Raw genomic sequence first — 23451 nt, 5'->3', positions numbered from 1 at the left:
GGTATTTAAGAGGTAGAGACAAGAAACCTTAAGTCCTGGGAAGCCTGGCCTACTTATTTCTTTCAGATTTTCCTCCCTTTTTTTCAATATTCAGAACTTTCAAATATAAAGATGTATGAAAGAATAAATATTTGTATTAATATACAAGTACAAAACTAGAAAGTGAGAGTATACATTATAGAATAAATAACAACCTCATTATTACAGTGACAGTTATAACTTCTTTAGTGTGTTTTGTGACATACTATTTAGTGTATGTAACTTCTACAAATTAATGACAGTTACTAGTTTTTTAGTCACAATTTCAGTAAGTTAAGAGATTGAGATTATATGTTAGGATCAAGAAGGAATCAATCAGAAAAGAGCTTGCTGCACCAATCCTCAGTACTCCTATAAAAGCCAAGCACATGACTGGCCCCCATGTCTAACTTCAGTGCTGGTGAAGGAAATAGGACAGGGAGACAGGAGGATTTCCAGAGCTCATAGGCCAGCCAGTCTACTGAATCCATGAATTTCAGATTCAGTGAGAGACCAAAGCTACTGAGGAAAACTGTTGGCATCGTTCTCTAGCATCCAAGTGTACACATGCTCATATACACACCCCCCCACACACAGAAGTAAAATAAAGACAATAAAGATTGCATTTCATCTTATTTTACTACTTACTGTCTTCTAAACTCAGCATGTTAATCTTACTATTTTACCTGTTTGCTGTCCTTTGTTACAAATCATAGATGTTAAAGTTTCTATCAGATAGTCGGGATTTATAAGAACTGTATCACACCACCTCTTAATTTTTATCTTGAAATATGGAGTTTTCTAAAATAAGTTTCAAAACAACCAAGCAAACAGTATGGGAAAAAAAGATTTCAGCCTTACAAATTAACTGTAGTGGTTATCTAAACAGAGGTACCTGCTTTACAAATTATGGCTTTCTGCTTTCAATAAACTTATCTTGAAAGTTCATTTGGGTGTTCTGGTCCTGGAGGAAAATTTAATAAACCTGTTTTGTTGCTTAGGATTTATTTCATGTTCAGTGTAGAGTATAATTGACATGGTTCAAAAAGAAATTTTCCTGGAAGAGATGTCACAGTTTATTTTATTGACACTGCCATGAAATAACCGCATGCACCACTCTCTGCAGGCTTGCCTGGGTTTGATCTACACTGTGTACGTGGACAGCCTGAGCGTCTCCTTGGAAAGTCTCATCGCAAATCTTTGTGCTTGCCTTGTTCCAGCTGCTGGAGGGTCTCAGGTGAATAGAACAAATTTATTTTGGGTGATTTAATTTATGACACAAAAGAAAGAAGTCTTCAAATATTTTTGTTTTAGATAGGATCCTACTTTGGGTAATTCTTGTCCCTGTGATGTACCTTCTAGACACCTAAGATTCCATTCTTCATAGGTCAAGAGGCTGATTTCAAGGGATGGAGAGATGGCTCAGTGGTTAAGAGAACATGATGCTTTTCCTGAGGACCTGAGTTCAATTCCTAGCATCTACATCACATAGCTTACAACTGTCTTTAAGCCATACTCCAGAGACATCCAACCTCTGTGGGTACTTGTATTCATGTTCATGTACCCACCCTCAAATATACATACATAATGAAAATAATAAAAATAAATCTTTAAGAAAAGAAGCTGATTTTCAGATAGAGTTTTCCTTCTGCTGGCATAATTAGCAGACATATTTGATGTAACTTCAACTCTACTTTTTTTTTTAACTTTTTGGACATGTCTTTCTTTAGAAAGAATTTTTCAATATATTTTTGCTGCTTTTTAAAAATTTTTATATAGTTATACTTCAATTATATTAAGTAAAAATTGACCAAAATTAGAAGACAAAATTGAGAAAACTCTTTTTATAGTATTGTAATGTTTTTAGAATAGATTCTGTTTTCTCTATATCTTGATGTTTAAAAAATTGTCTTGGACTCAGAAAAATAAGTCTCTTTGCCACCATGGTTTATTTATTGTTTCTAGGTCAACCATCTTTAAAAGCACTGGAGCTACGGATACAGCTCTGGTGAGAGAGAGCACATGCTCATCATGTGTCAGGCCTTCCTATCAATTTCAGTGCCAAACAGAACAGAAGGCTTGTCTTCTTAGACCTTAAAGACATCTAGTTGGTCATGTATTTTGTTGTTTTCAGAGACAACTCTCTGAAAAGTCACAGCACTTGTCCTTTAGTCTGTCAAAAAGTGTGTGTGTGTGTGTGTGTGTGTGTGTGTGTGAGAGAGAGAGAGAGAGAGAGAGAGAGAGAGAGAGAGCGCAAGAGCGCAAGAGCGCATGAATGCACGCACTTGCATGTATGCTGGTGTCCAAGGAATTCAGAGGCAGCAGATCCTTACTGTTAGAGTTACAAATGGTTTGCAAGCTTCCTGGCATGGATGCTATGAACTAAGCTCAGATCCTCTGAAAGAGCAGCAAGTACTCTTAACTGAGCCATCTCGCCAGCCCCTGCAAAATGTTAAATTTTAAAAAGAAAAGATGTTACATTTAGAGTAATTAGCATTTTTAACTCTCTTCTTTCTAAATTTCTTTGGTCTTAAATTACCTCCTCTCTTCTTTTCTTCTTCTTCCTCCTTCTCTTCTTTCTTTTCTCCTCTTCCTCTTTGCTGTTCTAAGGACAGAATCTTAAAGGTGGCCTTGGCCTCATCAGGCCTTTCCATCAAAGAAGTAGATGGTTCTATTAACATTTGTTAACATAGTTTTGGTCAGTTATAATTGTTAGTGATATTTGTGTCTTATCTACTGAAGTTTTAACTTCAGTAGATAAATTTTCAGTGGAATAAATTTTCTGATATCATTTTGATTTGTACACAGCATAACTTGTATGTTTAGGTTATATGTTTTTGTTTCTTATTGTCTCTTATGACTTTATATATGTTTCTCTCATTCTGCAGAAGCTATTTTCCTTGGGTGCAGGAGACAGACAACTGATCCAGACTCCTTTGCATGACAGTCTTCCTGTCACGGGCACTAGTGTGGCTCTTTTATTTCAGCAATTAGGTATGTCTTATCCTGGATTTTAAAATATCTTCTTATAGAAGCCTGTGGCTGGAAAAAATGATTTAAGTTTGTATCACCTGACATGATAAAGGAAATAAAAAGGCACCATTTATTGTCTGTTATAGCTTATCTGTGTCAGGAAGAAAAGACCTTATGGACCAAGCTTCTATAAGGACTTAATTTTGTATCACCCCATTGGCATAGTTTGGATATTTGGGAGCAAGTTGCAAAGAAAGGGGATAGATGAAGGACACTTTCATTTACTGCTTGGTATGATTAAGGATGGAGATAGGTGCATCAGGTATTCCAGCTCATCAAAACACTGTGACTACATATCTGAAGAGATAGAGGAACTGAAACAGTTGTTCTTTGCTAATCAGAATGTGGAAAGCTTACCTTGGTTATAATTTGGTTCTCTTTTAACATTAAGTTCATTCCTAGGCATTTACCCATGGCAAATGATAATGCACATTCATAAAAATATTTGCACATGAATGTCCACAGCCATTTTATGCTAGTAAAAATTGAAAGCTGTCTTAATGTTCATCAAAGGTAATAGGGAATTAATAATGCACATGTATTAAATTCTGTGGTCTATCCTCATGTTGGGATATACAGTGTAAAAGAATGACGTATTGATACATCCAACATAGATTAACATAAAAGTAATTGTGCTTTTATGTTAAAGTAATGAAAAACATCACATAAAAATGTACATGTTATGATTTGGTTTCTTAAATTGCAGTCTAGTCTGGTAACAAAAGCAGGTCTCTGACTACATTGTTGGTGGAAAGATCAAGATTACCAAAGTCATGAGGAAACCTTTTGTGATAATGATTTTTTTTGTAAATAAATACATCAGATCCTTAACTGAAAACTTCTTCAAAAATGTGTGAATGTTTGTAGGATCCTTATACAAAATAGAAATAAGTAGACACAAATGGCTGTTATGAATGGGTTTATTAATAGACCTTACAGTATATTCACTCAGTGGCAAATTATTCAGGCATACAAAGGAACATAGTATTGATACATGCTCTATCATGAATGTACTTTGAAACTATGCTATGAAAGAAGCCACACACAAAAGCCATATATAGTATTATTTTTGTTTATATGAGAAGTCCAGGATATGCAAATCCATACAGACAAAATCTAAGATAATAGTTTCCAGAGGCCAGAATAGGGTACAAATAGGTTCAGGATTTCACTTGGACGACAAAATTGCTTTGGTTTAGATATTAATAGTAGTATATGTCTTGGTACTAAAACAAACCACTGAATTGCACACTTCTAAAAAGTGAATTTTGTAATCCCAATACTCAAGAATCTAAGACAGAATGATTACCACAAGTTTAATGCCATCCTGGAAATATAAATTGGAATTACTTTGCTTAAAAAGGGGGAGTGAGTAGGCGTGGAAACACAAAACAGGGCATTTCATAATATATGAACCATTTGTATCTCAGTAAAGACAAAATCACTATGTTTTTGTAAAGCATCTAAGGAAACATCTTGTAGCTGCTTGAACTGAAGGTTGGTAGAACTGGAGTTTTGAAATTTTAATTACAATTCATCAAAAGTCAGCATTTAAAAAATTTTTAAACTCACAAATCAATTAGTGCTGCCCATATGCTCATAGGTGTGGAGTCATCCATTAGAGCATAGGAAACCTATCAGTGGTCACACTCCTAAAGAAAGTGACTGATGTTCCTCTAAGAGTCATGAGCTACCAAAAGATACTGAGCAGGGATGTGGCCTCACCAGTGCCTGCCTAGTCCATGTTGAAATTTTATTTATTTATTTTTATTTTTTATTTTTTACTTATTCACTTTACTTCCTACTCACTGCCCCATTCCCAATCACCCCCTTCCAAAATCCTTTCTCCCTCCCCCATCCCCTTCTCCTCTGAGCGGGTGGAGGCCCCTTTGGATATCTCAGACCTGGCACTTGGGGTCTCCCGAGGTTAGGCGCTTGTTTTTATCTTGTTGTATGTCTGTTTTCTAAGACATATTGGAATTTTTAACTGACAGTCTTTCACTGATCCTGTGTAGGAAAGCAAACTCTGCTGTCTGTGCATGAGTGCAGTAGTCATGCTGTGTTCAGGGACAGCATTTCACAGCACTCATTGTCTTCCAGCTCTTACACTCCTTAGTGCCCACCTCTGAAATGTGTCTTTGCTTTTGAGAAGTGGTGTGAGGGGATGATATTGATGACCCATTGGGTTACTTGTTTGCATCCTTTGACAAGTAATGAATCTACATTAACTGCTACCTGCTTCACTAAGAAGCTTCTATGACCACAGCTGGGAACAGCATAAATCTATGAATATAAACAAATATTTAGAAGGCACTTTAACAACATGACCATTTAGAAAAACAATATCAAGAGATTCTACTTGGGGCCTGTAACTTCTCTAGCTGTGGATCTGCTCATGTTTATTGTAGCAGGCAGCAGGCATGGATTCACTCCTACTTGGGAACTTCTGATCTTGAAGTCTAAGTTTAAAAACAAAAACAACAAAATACAGTGAGAGGTATTATATGACACAATTCCTGGGGAATAAGGGGAAACACTTACTTCGCTAAGATAGGGAACCATGATAGATCAAAGAGTAGAAATCCCAAAGCCTAACTCATTGGTACTGCTTACACAAATAGGGGTGAGGGTTATTACAGGAACAGAATGACTCAGAGCCACCTACATCACTGAATGCCCCCTCCAACATGGGTGACAGCTCATGAAAACTGAAAACCTGGAGCACATTGCATAGGTGACAAACAAGCCATCATGTTGAAAAGTATTCTTTCTGAATAGGTCGACTGTTGTTTGCTTCTTTCAGATAGTTTGGTTTGCAGCATGCTTCCTCCAGGCAGCCTAGCTGATCTGCCTCTTTCAGTTTCTCTCACTGATCTTTACTGCTTCTATATCTCTGGAGAAGGAGGAGCACAGTGAATCAAGTCAGTTTCAGTGACTTACTGAAATTATTGAGTTGTTTACCTCCTAAGCTTAAGGCCCCTTCTGGTAGAATGAAATATCTGACCTGCCCTTGGAACGTCCTGTTGTTTCACCTTCCTTTTTACATCCTTTATCTTAAAGAATGTTCTTTGTAGAATGAATGTTTACACCTTTCCTTAAAAACATCTGTTGTCTCACATCCCCTTAACAGGCTTACCTCCAAGATGGGAGGTTTTAATCCTGGAGAAAATGGCTACAAAATACTAGGAATAGTAAAACATGTAATATGAAAGAATAGGGAGAGAATACTGGAATCTGAAAATTAAAGTGGAGGTGTGGGAAAGAAGTAAAAGGTGTGCAAACCAAACCTAAGGATGGATGAAGAAGCCTTATAAAATTCTGCTATTTGTGAGCTAATTTAAAAAATATTTTTAAAAAGGAGTTTGAATAGAAGTATTCTACCTTAGTGTACAATGCTCCTACCAGAAGACATGGGTTATTAAGGGAAAACCTCAGTCCCAGGAACAGGGTACTTCCCTCTGAGTTACCATATAGACTTATTTCTATAACTCTTGGGTACCCACCCTAATAAAATGGTAAAACCCTATGGCTGAAGACACTTGGGGACTGGATACAGAGAAGTCAGTCTTGAGTTAACCAGGAAACTAACTATTAGATAGTGCTGGAAGGTACTATGTAGTCTCCTGCGGGAGAAAAGATATCAGTGGCCTTATCCAGTGCTGGAAACTACAGGCTACAAGTGTGGTGAGCAACTATTTTATTGTATTTCAGGCCAACAAATATTTTAAGATACACAAGTTTATATTATTCACAGGAAAATAGCAGGGATCCAATTTATTATTTTGAAAATTATCAATAAGGAGTCATAGTAACAATAAAAAGAAAGGAATTGCCCCTTTTAGAAATATTCTAATTTATAAATGAATGCAAAATGTCATATATTTACAAACATCTAAGCATTAACAGTTATTATCTAAATATTACAAAAAAAGCATAGTATATGCTTCCCTTACTTTAAATTACATGTGGTTTTAACAGAATCTCAAGTCAGTAAATAAAGAAGATAGAACTGTGTGCATCAAGGATATAATTCTCAAAATGCAGACATTTGTGGCCAGGACCATGGTGCAATTGATAAAGGCTCCTGCTGTTGAACCTGCAACCTTATCTCAGTCCTGGCATCCTACATGGTGGGATTAAAGAACAGATTCTTCTAGCCATTGTCTTCATACCTCACCCGCATGCCATGGCATTCATGCACATGTACCCCATGAAGTAAACAGTGCAATTATTTTAAATTTAAAAACCATGCTTTTAGAAACTACCATTTAAGTCTCAGGTTCTTTAACAACAACTTCTCCAGCCTCTCCCCACAGCCCTCCAAGAAAACATTTTGTTTTAACACAACAAGACAGAACTCTTATGTCTATGATAATACTTAGGGTTTACTAAAAAAATACTACCTATAGGAACATTAAAACATTAGTTAAGATAAAAATCTAGACAGTTACTTTGGGCTATATAATGCAGTAATTACATATGTTTTTATGTGTGACCCCAGAAAGCAAAGCACACTAGTCAACAAAGATCAAGTGGGCAATGGTAGTCTCTGGTATCTATAAAACCTTTGAAAGAAGTGGCATAAATGTTCTCTATCTAGAAATTTAAAAATGCTATTAGTTTCCTGATAACATTCTAATTATTACAGCTGTATGCTCAGACACTTTCCTCTTCCATAAAAGCTTTTCATGATTCCTTGTACTGCAGATCTGTTCTTCCTTTTGGAATGTCTTTCTTCCACTTTTCTAACTCCTAAAAGTATATGTTTGGGAATTGCTATTATTAATACCAATTGTTATTATGATTCCTAAAACATACCTATTTCCCATAAGGCTAAAAGTACGCATGGGAAGGGCTATGGTTTGTTCATACCATGAACCTAGCACACAGGGATTTTTTTTAAAAATGTATTTGGTTTATGGGTTGGAGAGAAGGCTCCGTAGTATAGCTTGATGATAAATCAAAAGCATCCTGATGTAAAACTATCTTTTCTGTTAACTTTAATTTTTGAGACAGTATCTTCCTACATAGCCCACGTATGCTTGGTCTCTTGCTCTCTCCCTGTCTCCCTTGACTCTCTCTCTCTGTCTCTCTCTGTCTCTGTCTCTGTCTCTCTCTCTCTCTCTCTCTCTCTCTGTCTGTCTGTCTCACTCTGTCTCTGTCTCTGTGTGTGTGTGTGTGTGTGTGTGTGTGTGTGTGTGTGTTGGGGGAAGGGGCAGTGTACACATGCATGCTTGTGTATGTAGAGGGCAGAGGTTGGTGCTGAGGTTTTTTTTTTCACTACCTACTCACTTGAGACAGGATCTTTAACTAAACAGAGGTCACAGACTGGGTTTGAGTCTGGCTGGTCAGTGAGTTCTGGGGGTCCATCTGTCCCTTCCCTACCCTTCCACAACAGAGCCAGAGCTACAAAAGTGTGTGGCCATGTCTGGCTTTTACTGGGTGCTGGGGTCATATGATTTCAGGGCTTTTACTGACTGAGCCATCTCCCTGGTCCCTCCCATTATGTCTTATGTCACTTGAATGCTACTATTAAATAAGTCTGTTATCCTTTATTGAACATCAGTGACCTGTGGCAAGACAGCTATAATTAAATGAATTGATCTTCCATGATATGAAGTTTTCTTGTGTAAACATTCAGTCTTTTTTAGCACTTCAGAGATTTGTTTTTCTATAAAACATGCCTGTTCAACATGTAAGCATGCAGCTTTCAAATGGCAGAAGGTTAAATTGCCTTTTTCCTTATCTTATACATTGTATATGTCTATATTTTGGTGTGTTTTTTCATCTTGCCATCCTTACTGAACAGTGAACTTCCAAGAGTCTGCCTTATATATCTCCCATTCCAAGAATTTAGCATTTTCTATCATATTTCAGAAGTCTAGTAAGTCTTTTTGTACAATCTAACATGTAGAGAAAGTAGACACATAATAAATACTGGTCAGTTAGATGATAAATCATTTCCTCACCATGAATTGTCCAGAAAAGAGATCAAGACTTTCCAGAATATATTCTTCTTCAAAGTATGAGCTTCTGGGATTGTGAGATAATACACAGGTGAACTTGCTTTTTGTGCATGCTTGCTGACTTTATTTCTATACCTAAACCCACATATAGGTGGAAGGAGAGAACCATTTCCACAAAGTTGCGCTCTGACCTCCACATGTACATCATGGCATGTGCATGCACATTGTATAATAATGTATTATATACATTATATAAGTATACACTTACACATAATAAAGTACAATTAGAAAAGGATGGTCTTTGTTCCTTAATTTACCCTTTTGATTATCTGAGACATAGTATTCTGTTGATATAACATGTATTCACTATTCAGTGGAGAATTCTGGAATAAAGGCTTTGTTATTATTCATTTAAAATAGAGAACAAATACATTTAATTGCTTAGGCACTGAGTTTTAAAACTTAACTCTCCAAGAAAATTGAGATCAGGAAATAATTTTAAGATTGCTTTAGTATTTGAGCAATTGGCAGGATGTGTATCTATGAGTATAGTAAGTCCGGTAGAAATTATCACCAGACTAGCGATGACTAGTTATGTAAATTTTAAACAATACTAGAAATATGGAACTTGTATATGAGAAGGTTATTTTCTTTTTTAACTACAGTTTTTTGGGTAAAGAAAATTCTACCCTTTAGAATATCACAATATCTAATTCCTTAATTGCTCAATTATGCTGTGCAGAGCATGTCTGTCTAACTACCCTTGAGAGGGTAAACTGGGTTTTCTTATTTCACCAGTCTAATTAGAATAGAGTCTCTCATAACTGAATATAGACCTTCACACTGTGTGCGATATCTTATGAATCTTAATTTTTTATGAAATGTGTAGGTGGGTCATTATTATCATTGTTGTGGGAGAATGAAGTTTAGGAAGGGACAAGTGCTTCCCTAATTCTTCTTGAAAAGTCTTATTGCCCTGATAATGTTCATCTTTAAAAGTCCTGCTCATAGCCGGGCAGTGGTGATGCATGCCTTTAATCCTAGCACTTGGAAAGTAGACACAGGTGGATTTCTGAGTTCTAGGCCAACCTGTGTGGGGTGGAGGACCGTGAAAGGATAGGATGGTGTCTGGTGGAGCACTGACTAGAGATGGCTGGAGACCCAACAGGTATCCCTGTAAGGGACAGCATGCATTTTGCCACATTCCCAGACTCCATGCTCCTGACATGGGCCTTTCAGTCACATAGGGTAATGCCCCTAAGAGCTCCTCCACAGGTAGAGGGCGTGACTACAGGGCAGAGCTTCAAGAGATCTTCATATTAATGAGTTACCTAAAGGCTTGGGAGTTTGAGACCAGTCAATCCGTCACACCTTTCTGTGTGTGTGTGGGGGGTCCCATCCAAGAGCTCTACCCCCAAGGGACTTCAGGCTGAGACCTCTCCATGCCTGGGCGGAGCCCCACGGCTTCTTATAGCCTAGCACCCGCCAGGCGCCTCATAGAGTGAACTCAGTCAAATTCCCAAGCTTCTGTTCCCCAAGCAGCTGCAGTTCAGCTGGGGCAGCAGACATGCAGGATCCACAACTCAGCCCAACAGAACCCACACCCACATGCAAACCACAGCCCCATAAGCCTGGTCTACAGAGTGAGTTCAGGACAACCAGGGCTACACAGAGAAACCCTGTCTCAAAAAAACAAAAAAACAAAAAACAAACAAAGAAAAAAAAGTCCTTCTCAAGATCATTTCTTGAGAAGCTGTCACCTGAGGTAGGCTCAGTGTAATGACAAAGGCTCTTGCAAGATGAAGAAGAGAGACAGGAGATTGGTGTCACAGTGATACCAGGTAAGACTATCAAGTGACCATTGTCATTTTGAAGATAAAAGGCAACCAGAAAGCCAAAGGATATGGGGGCGGGGGGGGGGGGATCCTAGAAGATAGAAACTTAAGTATGCACTCACTGATAAGTGGATATTAGCCCAAAAGCTGGCAATATGCTAGCTACAACTTACAGACCACATGAAGCTCCTGAAGAAGGAAGACCAAAGTGTGGGTGCTTCGGTCCTTCTTAGAAGGAGTAGCAAAATACTCATATACAAAGTGTGGGACAAAATCTGAAGGAGGGGTTATCCGGAGACCATTCCACCTGGGTATCTATCCCATGTGCCGTCACCAAAGGTAGACGCTGATGTGGATGTCAGGAAGTACATGCTGACAGGAACCTGATATAGCTGTCTCCTTAGAGGTCAGCCACAGCCTGACACATACAGAGGCAACAATACCAACCAACCAGAGCTCCCAGGGTCTAAACCACCAGCCTGGGAGCACATAAGGAGGGACCTGGGTACAGCTGTATATGTAGGGGAGGATGGCACTGTCAGGCATAGGTGGGAGAGGAGGTCCTTGGTCCTGTGAAGGCTAGATGCCCCAGTGTCAGGGAAATCGTGGGTAGGGAGTTGGGAGTGGCAGGTGGGTTGGAGCACATCCTCATAGAAGCAAGAGGAGGGGGGATGGGATAGGGGGTTCCTGGGTAGGGGGAAAATGGGGAAAGGGGATCACATCTGAAATGTAAATAAAATATCCAATTTAAAAAAAAAAAAAAGAATAGCCAATGAAAACAAAAAAGAAACTAGAACAACTCAGGCTTGAGCTATAGTGAGTTCAAATGCTTCTTTTCATAAGCAAGTAGATGCAGATGCTGGTGCTGAAGTAGAGTACCTAAATGCAACATAAATGCTAAGAACAATATCAAAAGTAACAAGCTCCATCCTTCCATCTGACAGGTAATACAGCAGTTTGGGATTGGGATTGTTGCTCTCCCCATGGGGCTGCAACCCCCTTCAGCTCCTTCTCTCTAACTCCTCCATTGGGAACCCCATGATCAGTTCAATGGTTAGCCGTGAGCATCAGCCTCTGTATTCCTGAGCTCTACATAAGAAAAGCTGACTGGTGGTATGTTCTTATTATAATCCCAGCACTGGGAATGCAGAGACAGGTAGATAGATTGCTGGGACTCAGTGGCTAGCCAGCCTAGCCTCCTGGTCTAACTACAGGTCAATTAGTGACCCTGTCTCAAAACACAATGTAGGTAGCTCATAAGGAATGACATCCAAGGTTATCTTCTGGCTTCCATGTAAAAACACACACACTCAAATCAGAATTGACACTGGCAACATACTATTAATTAAGTGACAAGTGATGCTTCTCTAAATACACCATCATATAGTTTTGACTTCTAGAAGCCTGTTAATGTCTTACATATTCAGGACAGAAAACTAGATCAGTCTAATAGTTAGAAAAACAAAGTAATATATTTATAAAAGCATCAGTTATGGTGATGGTTTAATGAAAAATGCCCCCATAGGCTAGGCTATATGTTGGAGTCCTTAGTGTCCAGCTGGTAGTACTGAGAAGGCTGTGGGGCCGTGGGGCAAGTGGCTTGTTGAAGGAAGGGTCATTTGGGCTTACTTCCTGGTCACAGTATTTCCTAATTGTAGATGCAGTTTGATCAATTGACTCCCTGATGCTGCTGCCTTGCTTTCTCTGCCTGCTGTTATGTCTTCCCCTTCATGACAGAATGATACTTTGACACTAACTGTAACCCAGAAATATCCCTTTTCCCTTTATAAGAAAGTTTGCTTGTCAGGTATTTGACTGCATCAATGAGGGGGAAAAATGCCTTCCAGGTATTAAAATTAAGTACCTGAAGCAACTAATCTAATAGAGAAAAGTTTACTTAGCTCACAGTATCACCTCATGGCACCAATGATGGCCCAACTGTATGTGGGAGAAGCGAGTGGTTGCACATTGAACTAGAAGCAGAGACAGAAGGAGAGGACAAGCAAGGTCCCTTTTAAGGACTTGTTCCTAAGGTTCTCCCAATATGCCCCACTTCCAAAATGTTCTACCATTTCTCCCTAGAGCCACCCACAGACCAAACTTCATTTATAGACCTTGAATTTATACCCAAATCATTGTCTAAACTGGAACACTCAAAAGTTTGGCTATGTTAGTTTAATATGGGATGGATTTGGGTAGAGAATTGGAAATATTGAACTCCTTTGTAATGTGTGATTTTTTTGTTTGTTTTGGTTCTTTTGAGTCGCTATCGCTAAGACAATTCTGGAACTATAATATAGATAATAAAATAGAAATTAGCAAACAAAGAAATGCTTTGGTGTTATTAGGATGCAGTGTTTTCAGTGGAGAAAGGGATATATACATATGAGCTGAAGGAATAGAGGAAAATAAGGAATAAGGAATAAGTTGGAATTGAAAGTAATTATGTAGATCCATTCTCAAAAGTACGCCTTTATGTGTACATATGTGTATGCTAACATTATGTGTATTTTTTATATCTATGCATATTTCCTATAGGTAAATATAGGCTATAATGAAAGATATTTATGTGGAAATTACCCAGTATATACCCTGGCAGTTTGAAACTTGGTTTTTAGTAGTAGTTCTTACCAAAAGTTGCCAGAACTCTGGACTCCAGCAGTTTTCATTCTGGAGCAGGGTAAGAATAGTATGAGTCTGGATTGTTGTATTAAGCAAGAGGCAAGAACTTGGAAGAGGAAGGGGCAGGAAAAGAGTTATGCAAGGAAGTAAGTCAAAAGGATTCCTGTTGTCTAAATCTAGGATAAAGTTAGTGTCAAACTAAAGGTGTAATGATCTACAGACTCTCAAGAGAGAAGAGAACCATGTGTGTAAGCCAGCATTTGGTTAGTATGACAGAACACTGTCAGCCAAAACGGGTTAAAGAGGAAAAGGTGATTTTAGAGCTTTTATTCTGTAGTTGTCTGGTTCCATTGTTATGGTTTTCTGGTGAGGCAACAGGACTGGATAGCAAATTAGCTGCTCATCCCATATAGTCATGTGTCAATTGGAGGAATAAATTTTTAGAAGTGGGTCACTGGACAGACATCCTCAAGCATATGTCTTTCCAGGTCTTAGGTAGTATAGCCCACTACATATCTAGGCTATATAGTGAAAACAGACAGACAGAATACATGGTGACACTGACAGTCATGTATGCAAAATAGCATGAGATTAAATCAAGCACAAGAGAAAATGATGCAATCAAGAAGCACAGAATATAGAATGTAGGAAAATACAAAATGTATGAGGCTGCCCCTGGCATAATACAACATAAAGTTTTCTGTATAAGTAGAAGGGATACAGAATCCAAACAAAACTGTGATGTTAGAAGCACATTAATTATATAGTCATTAATCCCATTTTCCTCTATACCTAATTATGCTAAGCTTTCATATGAGTAGCGATAGTTTTGTTCTGCCTACATTATTACAAGTATGTAATTCATTGTACAATGATACAAGGACAGCTATTGTTACTAGATGGTAGGAATTTGTCACCTCTATTATGAACTTATGATACCACTGTTTTGTATGTGATTCATAGTTCACTGAAATGTCATTTTGAAACACATGACTGTTTTAACACCAGAAAAACAGACACTAAAGACGAACAAAAACTAATGTTAAGTTCCTTTAATGGGAACTTAAATACAGACCTTGGAGATAAAGTTAAAAAAAAAAAAAAAAGAGGTAATAGTAAATTTCTAAACAGCTCATAGGATCAGTGTCTATGTTAGTGCTGTAAATATAGACATGTAGGAAGGCAGATGCCTATAGGTTGTGTAGGTTGGATTAATCAAGTATTTTCTTTTGGTGATCCCCAGAATATTACCTTTGTCATTGACAGTCTGTGATTGGTGGCAACTCAATACAATTTGTTATGTTAAGTAAGCCTTTACTCTTTTGTTTTTAGGCATTCAAAACGTCCTCAACCTCTTTTGTGCAGTCCTTACAGAAAATAAGGTTCTCTTCCATTCAGCAAGTTTCCAGAGACTTAGTGATGCCTGTAGAGCCCTGGAATCTTTAATGTTTCCTCTTAAATACAGGTGAAGTTTTTTCTTGATTATATTATTTATTCCCACATTATGTATTACTTGTTGATAAATCAAAATGACATAGCTCAATTGCTTTGAACCACAGAGCTTTGTTATGCGAAGTTAGAGTCATGATTCTAATAAAGTCTAGAGTAAAATTTGGGACTTTTCCAAGTTGTACATCACTGTGTGTTGATTAATTTAGTGAAACATATTTAATTTACTTTGAATAGTACTGTCAGCAATATTTAATTATCTTTCAATACTGATAAAATTCTTTGGTTAATGTTATTTGATACTAGTGTATTAAATTTTCGAAGTTATTAGAATTCTGTTAATTAAGAATCCTTATCTGTTTTAGATAACTCTTAAATTATTTGTATATAAATGATGTGATGTTTCTTCACAATAACAAAGAGACTAGAACATACTAGAACATAATGTCAGTAGACATTAAATGGTTATGCATTGGTAATTGTCAAACCCAGATTAACTAGATCTTCATTATAATTTTCTCATTTATTTTTAAGGAGTATGTTAAATATTTTCCATAAGAAAAATTAAAAAACAGTTTTTAAAAAATGTAAACCATGATGTCAGGTCATACCACAAGTAGAATATTTTACTCTGGTTTAATTTGCTAGTCATAATGTCCCAGAAACTTAAATTCATGAACACTAGGTAAAATTTTAGATTGCCTCTAGAATTTTCATAAAAATTTTTAATCTGTTTATTGAATGTAAGCATCAAGCACAGTGTTATTTAGACAAGTCATTGCATTGCCTTGAGTGTGGAGGTCCTTCACTTCTCCTCTCTGACATTAGTTGTCATCATAAGGAAGAATGCTTTAAAACAGCAGTCTAAAGAGACTAGCTTAGGGGGAAGGAGGAGGAACCTAACCTAGGTTCCATTTACTTTGTGTTTATTATCTGTGATCATATCTTTTGTTTTGATCATATATGTTTTGTTTTGTTGGGTTTTTTGTTGTTGTTGTTTTGTTTTTCAAAACAAGGTTTCTCTGTGTAGTCCTGGTTGTCCTAGAACTCACTCTGTAGACCAGGTTAACCTCAAACTTAGAAATCTACCTGCCTCTGCCTCCCAAGTGCTGGGATTAAAGGTGTGTGAGCCATCACTGCCAGGCTTTTATGACCATATTTTAAACAATAGCATTTTGGACATCATTCTTTTCAGAACTTTAGTGTTAACAATCTTGCCCATAAAATTGATCATTTCTTTCTTTTCTTTCCTCATCTTTATTTTTTCTTCAGTTCTTTAAAAAAAAAGATCAGTTGAGAGTTTCATTCATGTTTTGATCATATCCCTAACCCCAACACTTCCCAGATCAATCTCCTTCCATACCCATCCAATTTTGTGTTCTTTAAATTTAATTCATTAATTAAATTAATCAATTAAAGACCAGTTTGTGCTGCCTAGATAATCTTGGATGTTTGGTCTTCCACTGGAGGATGGTGGACTTACCAGGGCTACTGTCTCTCTTTCTCAGCAGCTAACAGTTGCCAATAGCTCTATAGCCAGAGGTAGAATTGAATGCCTATCTTCATGTAGGGATTTGGTCTGGCTTAGGCTTGCACAGGCCTTGTGCATGCTGTCACAACTGCTATGAACTCATAAGTGCACTTAACTCTGATTGCCCTGGAACTTAGTGAATAGACCAGTCCAGCCATGAATTCATAGAAGCCCACCCACATCTGCCTCCTAAATACGAGGCTTAAAAGCTGGCACACCATATCAGGCTGACTTGACAATTTCTAAATATAAATATTTAAATTCAGATGAAAAAAACACCACAGAGTTGGGGCATAAGTAGGTGGGGTAGATCTGAAAGGAATGGTAGTAACTATGAAAGAAATATATTGTATCAAATTCAAAGAATTAATAAAAACATTTTTAAAAAGAAGACACAAAGCTGGAGGTGGAGTATGGTTATGAGGATATATTTGGGAGGAATTGGGGAAGAGTCAGGGTGAATATGATCAAAATACATGGAATAAAATTCTCAGAGAATTGATAAATCTATTTTTATGGGTCAGAGTCTACAGAAATAAAGGGAAATGTGTTTATATTGTGGGAAAATAACATATATGAACTCTTTTTTTTTTTTTTTTTATCATTTCCAGTTACCCTTACATCCCCATTCTTCCGGCTCAGCTCCTAGAAGTTTTGAGTTCTCCGACTCCTTTCATTATTGGCGTACACTCCATCTTTAAAACTGATGTCCATGAGCTTGTAAGTACCCAGATGTCCAGATCTTGAGTCTTTTGTTTTCAGTCTTGCAAGGTTTCCACATCATTATTATTTTTATATAAGGTACATTTCCCATAAAAAAGAAAAACTAGAAGGAAAACAACTGTAGGCAAAATTTTGCAAGTATGAGAGTTTAAAGAAGAATTTATGTATTCATATATTTATGAATAAGATGGCTTTGATGGCTCACTGGTAAAAATGCTTGGTTGAGTTTATTGAGTTTTTTATAATTCCAACACTCCTGGTAGAAATAGAAGAATCATCTGGAAGGTTAGCTAGCCTGACGTGAACAGTGCAGCAGAAATAAAAGAAACGCTGCCTCAAACAAAGCAGAAGGCCTGAATCAACTCCTGAAAGTTATCTTCTGACCTCTACATGTGTATCACAGCCTGTGTGTGTCCCTCTCTCTGTTTCTGTCTCTCTTACAAAGTAATTAATCAACCAACCAACTATAAAACAAAAAAGGCAGCGTCTTTCTATGTGCCCTAGACTAGGTTAAAGCTCCCGAGCTCACAGCAGTCCTTCTACTTCAGCCTTCTGAGTATGTCCTGGCATGTGCTACCATATCTCACTTCCTTTGTATACCAGATCAGATTTATTTTACCATATTCCTCATATGAGAAATTCTGTATTTCTGTAGATCAGTGGTTCTTAACCTTCTTAATGCTATGATGCTTTAATACAGTTCCTCATGTTATGGTGACCCCAACCATAAAATTATTTTTGTTGCTACTTCATAACTGTAATGTTGCTACTGTTATAAATTGTAATGTAAATATGTATTCTAATGGTCTTAGGTGAGCCCTGCAAAAGGGTTGATCTACCCCCAAAGGGGTTGTCACAACCCACAGGTTGAGAATAGCTGCTATAGATGATAATAAAGAATTAATAATCCATTGTTTTATTCACACTTTTCTTATTAATGCTTAACTTATTAGTGTTTTAAAGTGAGATCTGCCAATATAGAATGCCTGAAAAGTAACAAGAATAAAATAGTTTGCAAATAGTTTAAATTCAGTAGAATTCAAGTTCACTTTGAGCTCCCACCAAATTTTTAATCCATGCGACATTAGAGAGGCTAAAGCTAGTTCAAGAATAATTTGTTTATGGGTATTATGCTTCTAGTGGTACTATGTGCATCAGAAGACTTCACAATCAAAAGTTTAGAAAACTGCTGTTCACTGAGGAAGTTGTCTCGGGTTATAATTTAATGCTACTTAATACCTAAAGCTCAATATTTACAGACTATTATAGGGAAGAAGGGGAAGGTGGTTGTTTAGGGTTATAAAAACTAAAAAAAAATAGTGTCCGTGGGTATAATATACAGAAACAAATTCTGTTGGGTGTACTGCCAAATTTAAGACCTGCCAACTAATGGAGTGGGATTCCTGGTGTGAGATGAGGAGTGTGTTCTGAAGCACTGTGCCTGAAGTGCAGGGAGCACATTATGTGGCACTTTTCAGGGAGTATAAGAAAATTTCTTTGCCAAAAGAATGTGTTGCATGGTATCTATAATCTATGAGACTTTGTGTTGCTGCTTCTTTTGTAAATGCCAGCAAAAAAGGAAGCTTCAATGTGCCTCGCACAGCAACTGCAGCTGGAACCACATCAGAGATGTCATTGACACAATTGAGAGATCAGAGAAGAACCCCATGTGTATACCAATCTATTCTCCTAACATTGTGTTTCATATCTAGTTCTTTTTAACTCCAGTATCACCATATAAAATGTATAAGCAAATAAGCATGTTTATTAAAAAGTAGACCCCAATAATTTGTAAATTAGTAGTACTAAATATAGAGATAGGACAAACTAAATGTTGACAATTGTAGGTTTTTTCACATTTTAATAAATTAGAATGAATTATAATCACATCAAAATCTTTCATATTTATATAAGTTATTTTAAATATGACCTTTTAGAATGCTACAAATCTATTCTCCTAACATTGTGTTTCATATCTAGTTCTTTTTAACTCCAGTATCACCATATAAAATGTATAAGCAAATAAGCATGTTTATTAAAAAGTAGACCCCAATAATTTGTAAATTAGTTTAGTAGTACTAAATATAGAGATAGGACAAACTAAATGTTGACAATTGTAGGTTTTTTTCACATTTTAATAAATTAGAATGAATTATAATCACATCAAAATCTTTCATATTTATATAAGTTATTTTAAATATGACCTTTTAGAATGCTACAAATCAGGTTTGGGATGTTGTTTTTGTTTGTTTTATTCTTGGTTTTTGAGACAGAGTCTAATGTATCACAGGTTGATCACAAACTTGTACTCGTTACATAGCTAAGAATGGCTTTAAACTCATCCTTCTACCTCCCAGTTACTAGAATTAAAGATGTGCATCACCACTCCCAAGCTAGGCTTCATATCTACACAGTAATTGTGTAATACATAGTGCTTTGGGTTTTGATTTATGTGGAACCCAAATGCACTAGCTTAGCTAATGTGGAATCTTTACCATTAACACGCAGCGCTTTGTAGAAATTCCTCAATGTGTCTAAGTAGTTTGCTCCATGGCATCATTTGCCATCCAAGCCTCCTCCCTTATGCTTTCTCTATTACAATTCCCTCAGGTCGTGTCATCATCAGGATGACTAATGCTAGGCTGCTGCCGGTTCATAGTTCCTTCCTATGGAAAGGAGAAAGAGGACATAGAAGAGCCTTACAGCACTCCTCTTCTGAAGCACAGGAGTGCCCATATCACTTTTTTCATCTTCCGCTGGCAGATGGGTATTCTTGTACAATACTCAAATTCCAAGGAAGCTGGGACATGTAGTGTAATTAGGAACTCTTACTGTGATATCGAGGAATCTCTTCTTCAATTTGGTTTTTCTCAGTTTGAGTTAGTCACAGCAATTTGCTTAAAAACAAATGTAATTTATAAATTGTGGTTAATTTTTAAAATCTCTTTCAGTTAGATGTAATCATAGCAGATTTGGATGGAGGCACTATTAAAATTCCTGAATGTATTCACCTCTCCTCCCTCCCGGAGCCACTTCTTCATCAGACTCAAGCAGCACTTTCTCTGGTATGACTCTTTGTTCATGGTAATTTTTCTTGATTTAAACCAGAAACTAAGATAACTGGAACTTAAAAAACATTGTCTAACTCTGTGTGTGCGTGTGCGCGCACGTGTACACGTCACGCACGTTTCTGTGCATACATATTTACACATGCATACTCACACATTACGTTGAGACATACTGTCTCTATGTAGGTCTGGCACTTACTATGTAGACCAGGCTGACCTTGATCTCACCTGCCTCTGCCTGCCAGGTGTTGGGATTAAAGTTATGTACCACCATACCCCATTAGAGTGTAATTATTTTAAAGAGGCCTATGTTTGAAACAAATAAATTCTTTTATAGTCTTTAGAGGAGGGTTCCTCATTTATTAGATAGTTATATAAAGAATATTTGTTTCTCATTCAGTATATTTATACAGTAGATATTATATATCAAATATTGTGAAAATAAAACTATGCCTTTAATCTTAGCACTAAGAGGGCAGAGGTAGGAGGATCTCTTGAGTTCTCAAGGCCAGCCTGGTTTACAGAGTAAATTTCAAGAAATGCTACATTGTTTTCTAAGATGTTAGTAGCATTAAGGTCTTTTTAATCTTAATACTCTAGGCTGTTGAAATTTTTTTTTGTTTTCTTCCTTAAATAAAAGCTTAAAGTATACAGTTACCAGAAGAGATTTTATTCTCAGAAAACTTCCTTCTTTATGTTAGTACATGTTTTTTGTCAGGGTTGTCTATAAAGGGAAGTGTTTAGGAAATCCTGATGTTTCCTAATGCAATTTGTAATCTGAAATACAAGATGTGGCAGAATGGAAGGAAACCAATATAGGACTCAGTTTACATTCTGCAACTTGATGCCATTGAGCAAACCATGTCTCTTCAAAAGTGCTATACTCTAGACTTTATAGGATATTTTATTTTATAGAGAGATGAACAGGTGACTTTCTGAAATTAAGGCATGGCAAGGGTAGTTATAGGTTTCTTATAATCATATTTTAAATGATGGAAAGACCTGAGATTCCAAACATAGTATCATCTCAGATAATACTACATTTCAAAAGGTGAATAATTTTTTAAAAAAATACATTAACTATATAATTGGATTGATTATGTGTGGATATAGCAGTAGCTGAAAAATAAGTATTTGAGTCATTGAAGAAATTTAATGTTTCTAGAATTCTTATTGTATTTAAACTCCTTTGTAGTCATTTAGCAATTATATAAGTAATTATTCATTTGTAATTATTTAGCAATTATATAAGTAATTATTCAGTGATTAAGTATTAGAATTAACAAAGAGAGATTTTAGTTCTTAAGACAGTTGATTTTGTATGAGTTCTTCTACATGCTGTATGCTCCACCTGCCATGCCTCTACCACTAGGTGTTGCTAACATATAGTTTATTTGTGGTAAAACTGTGTGTATTTGTTATCACAGTTCTCAAACATAATAAGTTATCCTATATGTACAGTATAATAAGTCATGAATGAAGGTAAGAGCAGTGTATATTGGCCAAAGACCACAAAGAGTTCAGATTTAATGGGTATAATAATAGAACTTTGAAAAACACATGTAGAAAGTTTGTTTTGTTTTTGTTTGGTTATAATTGTTTGGTTGGTAATTGTAATCAAATGGCCATACATTACTGGAACTATGTAAGAATCATGAATAACTTTAAAAGCACCAAAACATGAAGATAGTATATAGGAGTGACTGTGTGATTTGTAACTAGGACTGACGGTTTACTGTTCTTTTTATTCTGAGATAGCATTTCACTGTGTATCACAGGCTGGACCCCTACTTAGCCTCCAGAGTGCTAGGATTGCTGGTTTTCACCACATAGAATTAAGTCTATTCTTGATATACTATGAACAACTTTTGTTTGTTTTTGTGGTGCTGGGATTTACCTCAGAGCCTTGCATATGCTTGGCAACCTACTGCTCTACATCCCAGCCCTGTAGGGGTGATATTTAGAAAACAGCATCCAGTCTGGCTTATTCTCGGGCAGCCACCATGTTCCCACTGCTCCTCGTCTCTAACCCCAGCTCCAGCTAGCTAGATGCGCAGGTCCTGGCAACTACGAGATGCCAGAATGGGGATGACTCTGCCAGTCCCCCTCGCTGCATCCACAAAGCTCTTATCCACAAAGCTCAGCTGAACCCCAGACAATATCTGCCATCCTCGCATTCTTAAAGCATAATGATTATCTAAAGAATTTATATATTTAGAAATGCTCAATCAACAAGATGCCCACTCAATTAGAGTTGTTACCCAATATCTAACCTTTTGATAGAAGTTGCTACCAGGACAGCTTTTTACCCAACCATGGTTTTCCATGGCTGATAGCCTCCTTCTTCTACTCCCCTTCCTCTTTTTTCCCCTCCCCTTCCTCTCTTTCTCTCCCAGCTCCACCTCCTCTTCTACTGCCTAATCACTGAGCTCCACTGTGAATACAATGTAGCAGAATAAGTATGCTCCTTTAAATTTTCATTTGAGACAGGATCTCACTAAATTGCTAAGACTGGTATCTCACTTGCAAACTTACAACAGCATTCCATGAATCTGCAATTACAGATGTGTTCCCTCACACCAACTTGAAAATGATCTGCAAAACCAAAATATGTTACATACTGACAGATCCTCATCCTTTCCTCTGTGCAAGTCTTACCTAGACCTTCTTCCACCCCACCCACTCTTCCAACTTGCTTATCTTTAGAGCCTAACTCAAATATTAATCTTTTTCTTTAGCTTTCTAGGTAGTTGTACTTCTTATTTCTCATGTTACTTACTATTCATAGCTTTGACATGGTCTACTTGCTTCTGAAATGCAAAGCTCGAAAGCTTCTTCTCTCAGTATTTTAGTCAATTAGTTTGTTGTGTTTGCTATGTTTACTTTTTTAGTGTACTTTTTAAAAGATTTTTTTTTTGTTTTCACTGTATAGGTATGAATTTTTTGCCTAAATCAATGTATGTACACCATATCTGTGCAGTGCCTGAGGGGACCATAAGAAGATATCAGAACTGTAGTTGTAGGTAGTTGTAAGCATTGTAGGTAGTTGTAAGCCACCATGTAGGTGCTGGGAACCAAACCGATATCCTCTGGAAGAGCAGCAAGTGTCTTAATCAATGACCTATTTCTTCAGCCCCCAATTTGAAAACATTTATTTATTAATTTTGTTAGCATACAGAATAGGTTTTCATTATGAAACTGTCCTA

General features: G+C 36.9%; 1 protein-coding gene across 11 annotated transcripts in view; it reads left to right on the top strand.

Moving 5' to 3' along the window:
* Positions 1–23451, top strand: part of Sbf2 (SET binding factor 2) — a 293801-nt gene that overhangs the window by 128610 nt on the left and 141740 nt on the right. For all 11 annotated transcript variants that reach the window (XM_076940847.1, XM_076940858.1, XM_076940824.1 and 8 more), the window contains exons 5-9: positions 1145–1255; positions 2907–3012; positions 14807–14939; positions 17066–17174; positions 20129–20242. In XM_076940847.1, the coding sequence (XP_076796962.1) occupies positions 1145–1255; positions 2907–3012; positions 14807–14939; positions 17066–17174; positions 20129–20242 (573 nt within the window). The remainder of the gene's footprint in view (positions 1–1144; positions 1256–2906; positions 3013–14806; positions 14940–17065; positions 17175–20128; positions 20243–23451) is intronic.

Source organism: Arvicanthis niloticus, chromosome 1 (assembly GCF_011762505.2).
Source record: "Arvicanthis niloticus isolate mArvNil1 chromosome 1, mArvNil1.pat.X, whole genome shotgun sequence".
Lineage (NCBI taxonomy): Eukaryota > Metazoa > Chordata > Mammalia > Rodentia > Muridae > Arvicanthis > Arvicanthis niloticus.
The sequence above is the reverse complement of the archived record's forward strand: the minus strand, read 5'-3'. Positions and strand labels throughout refer to the sequence as shown.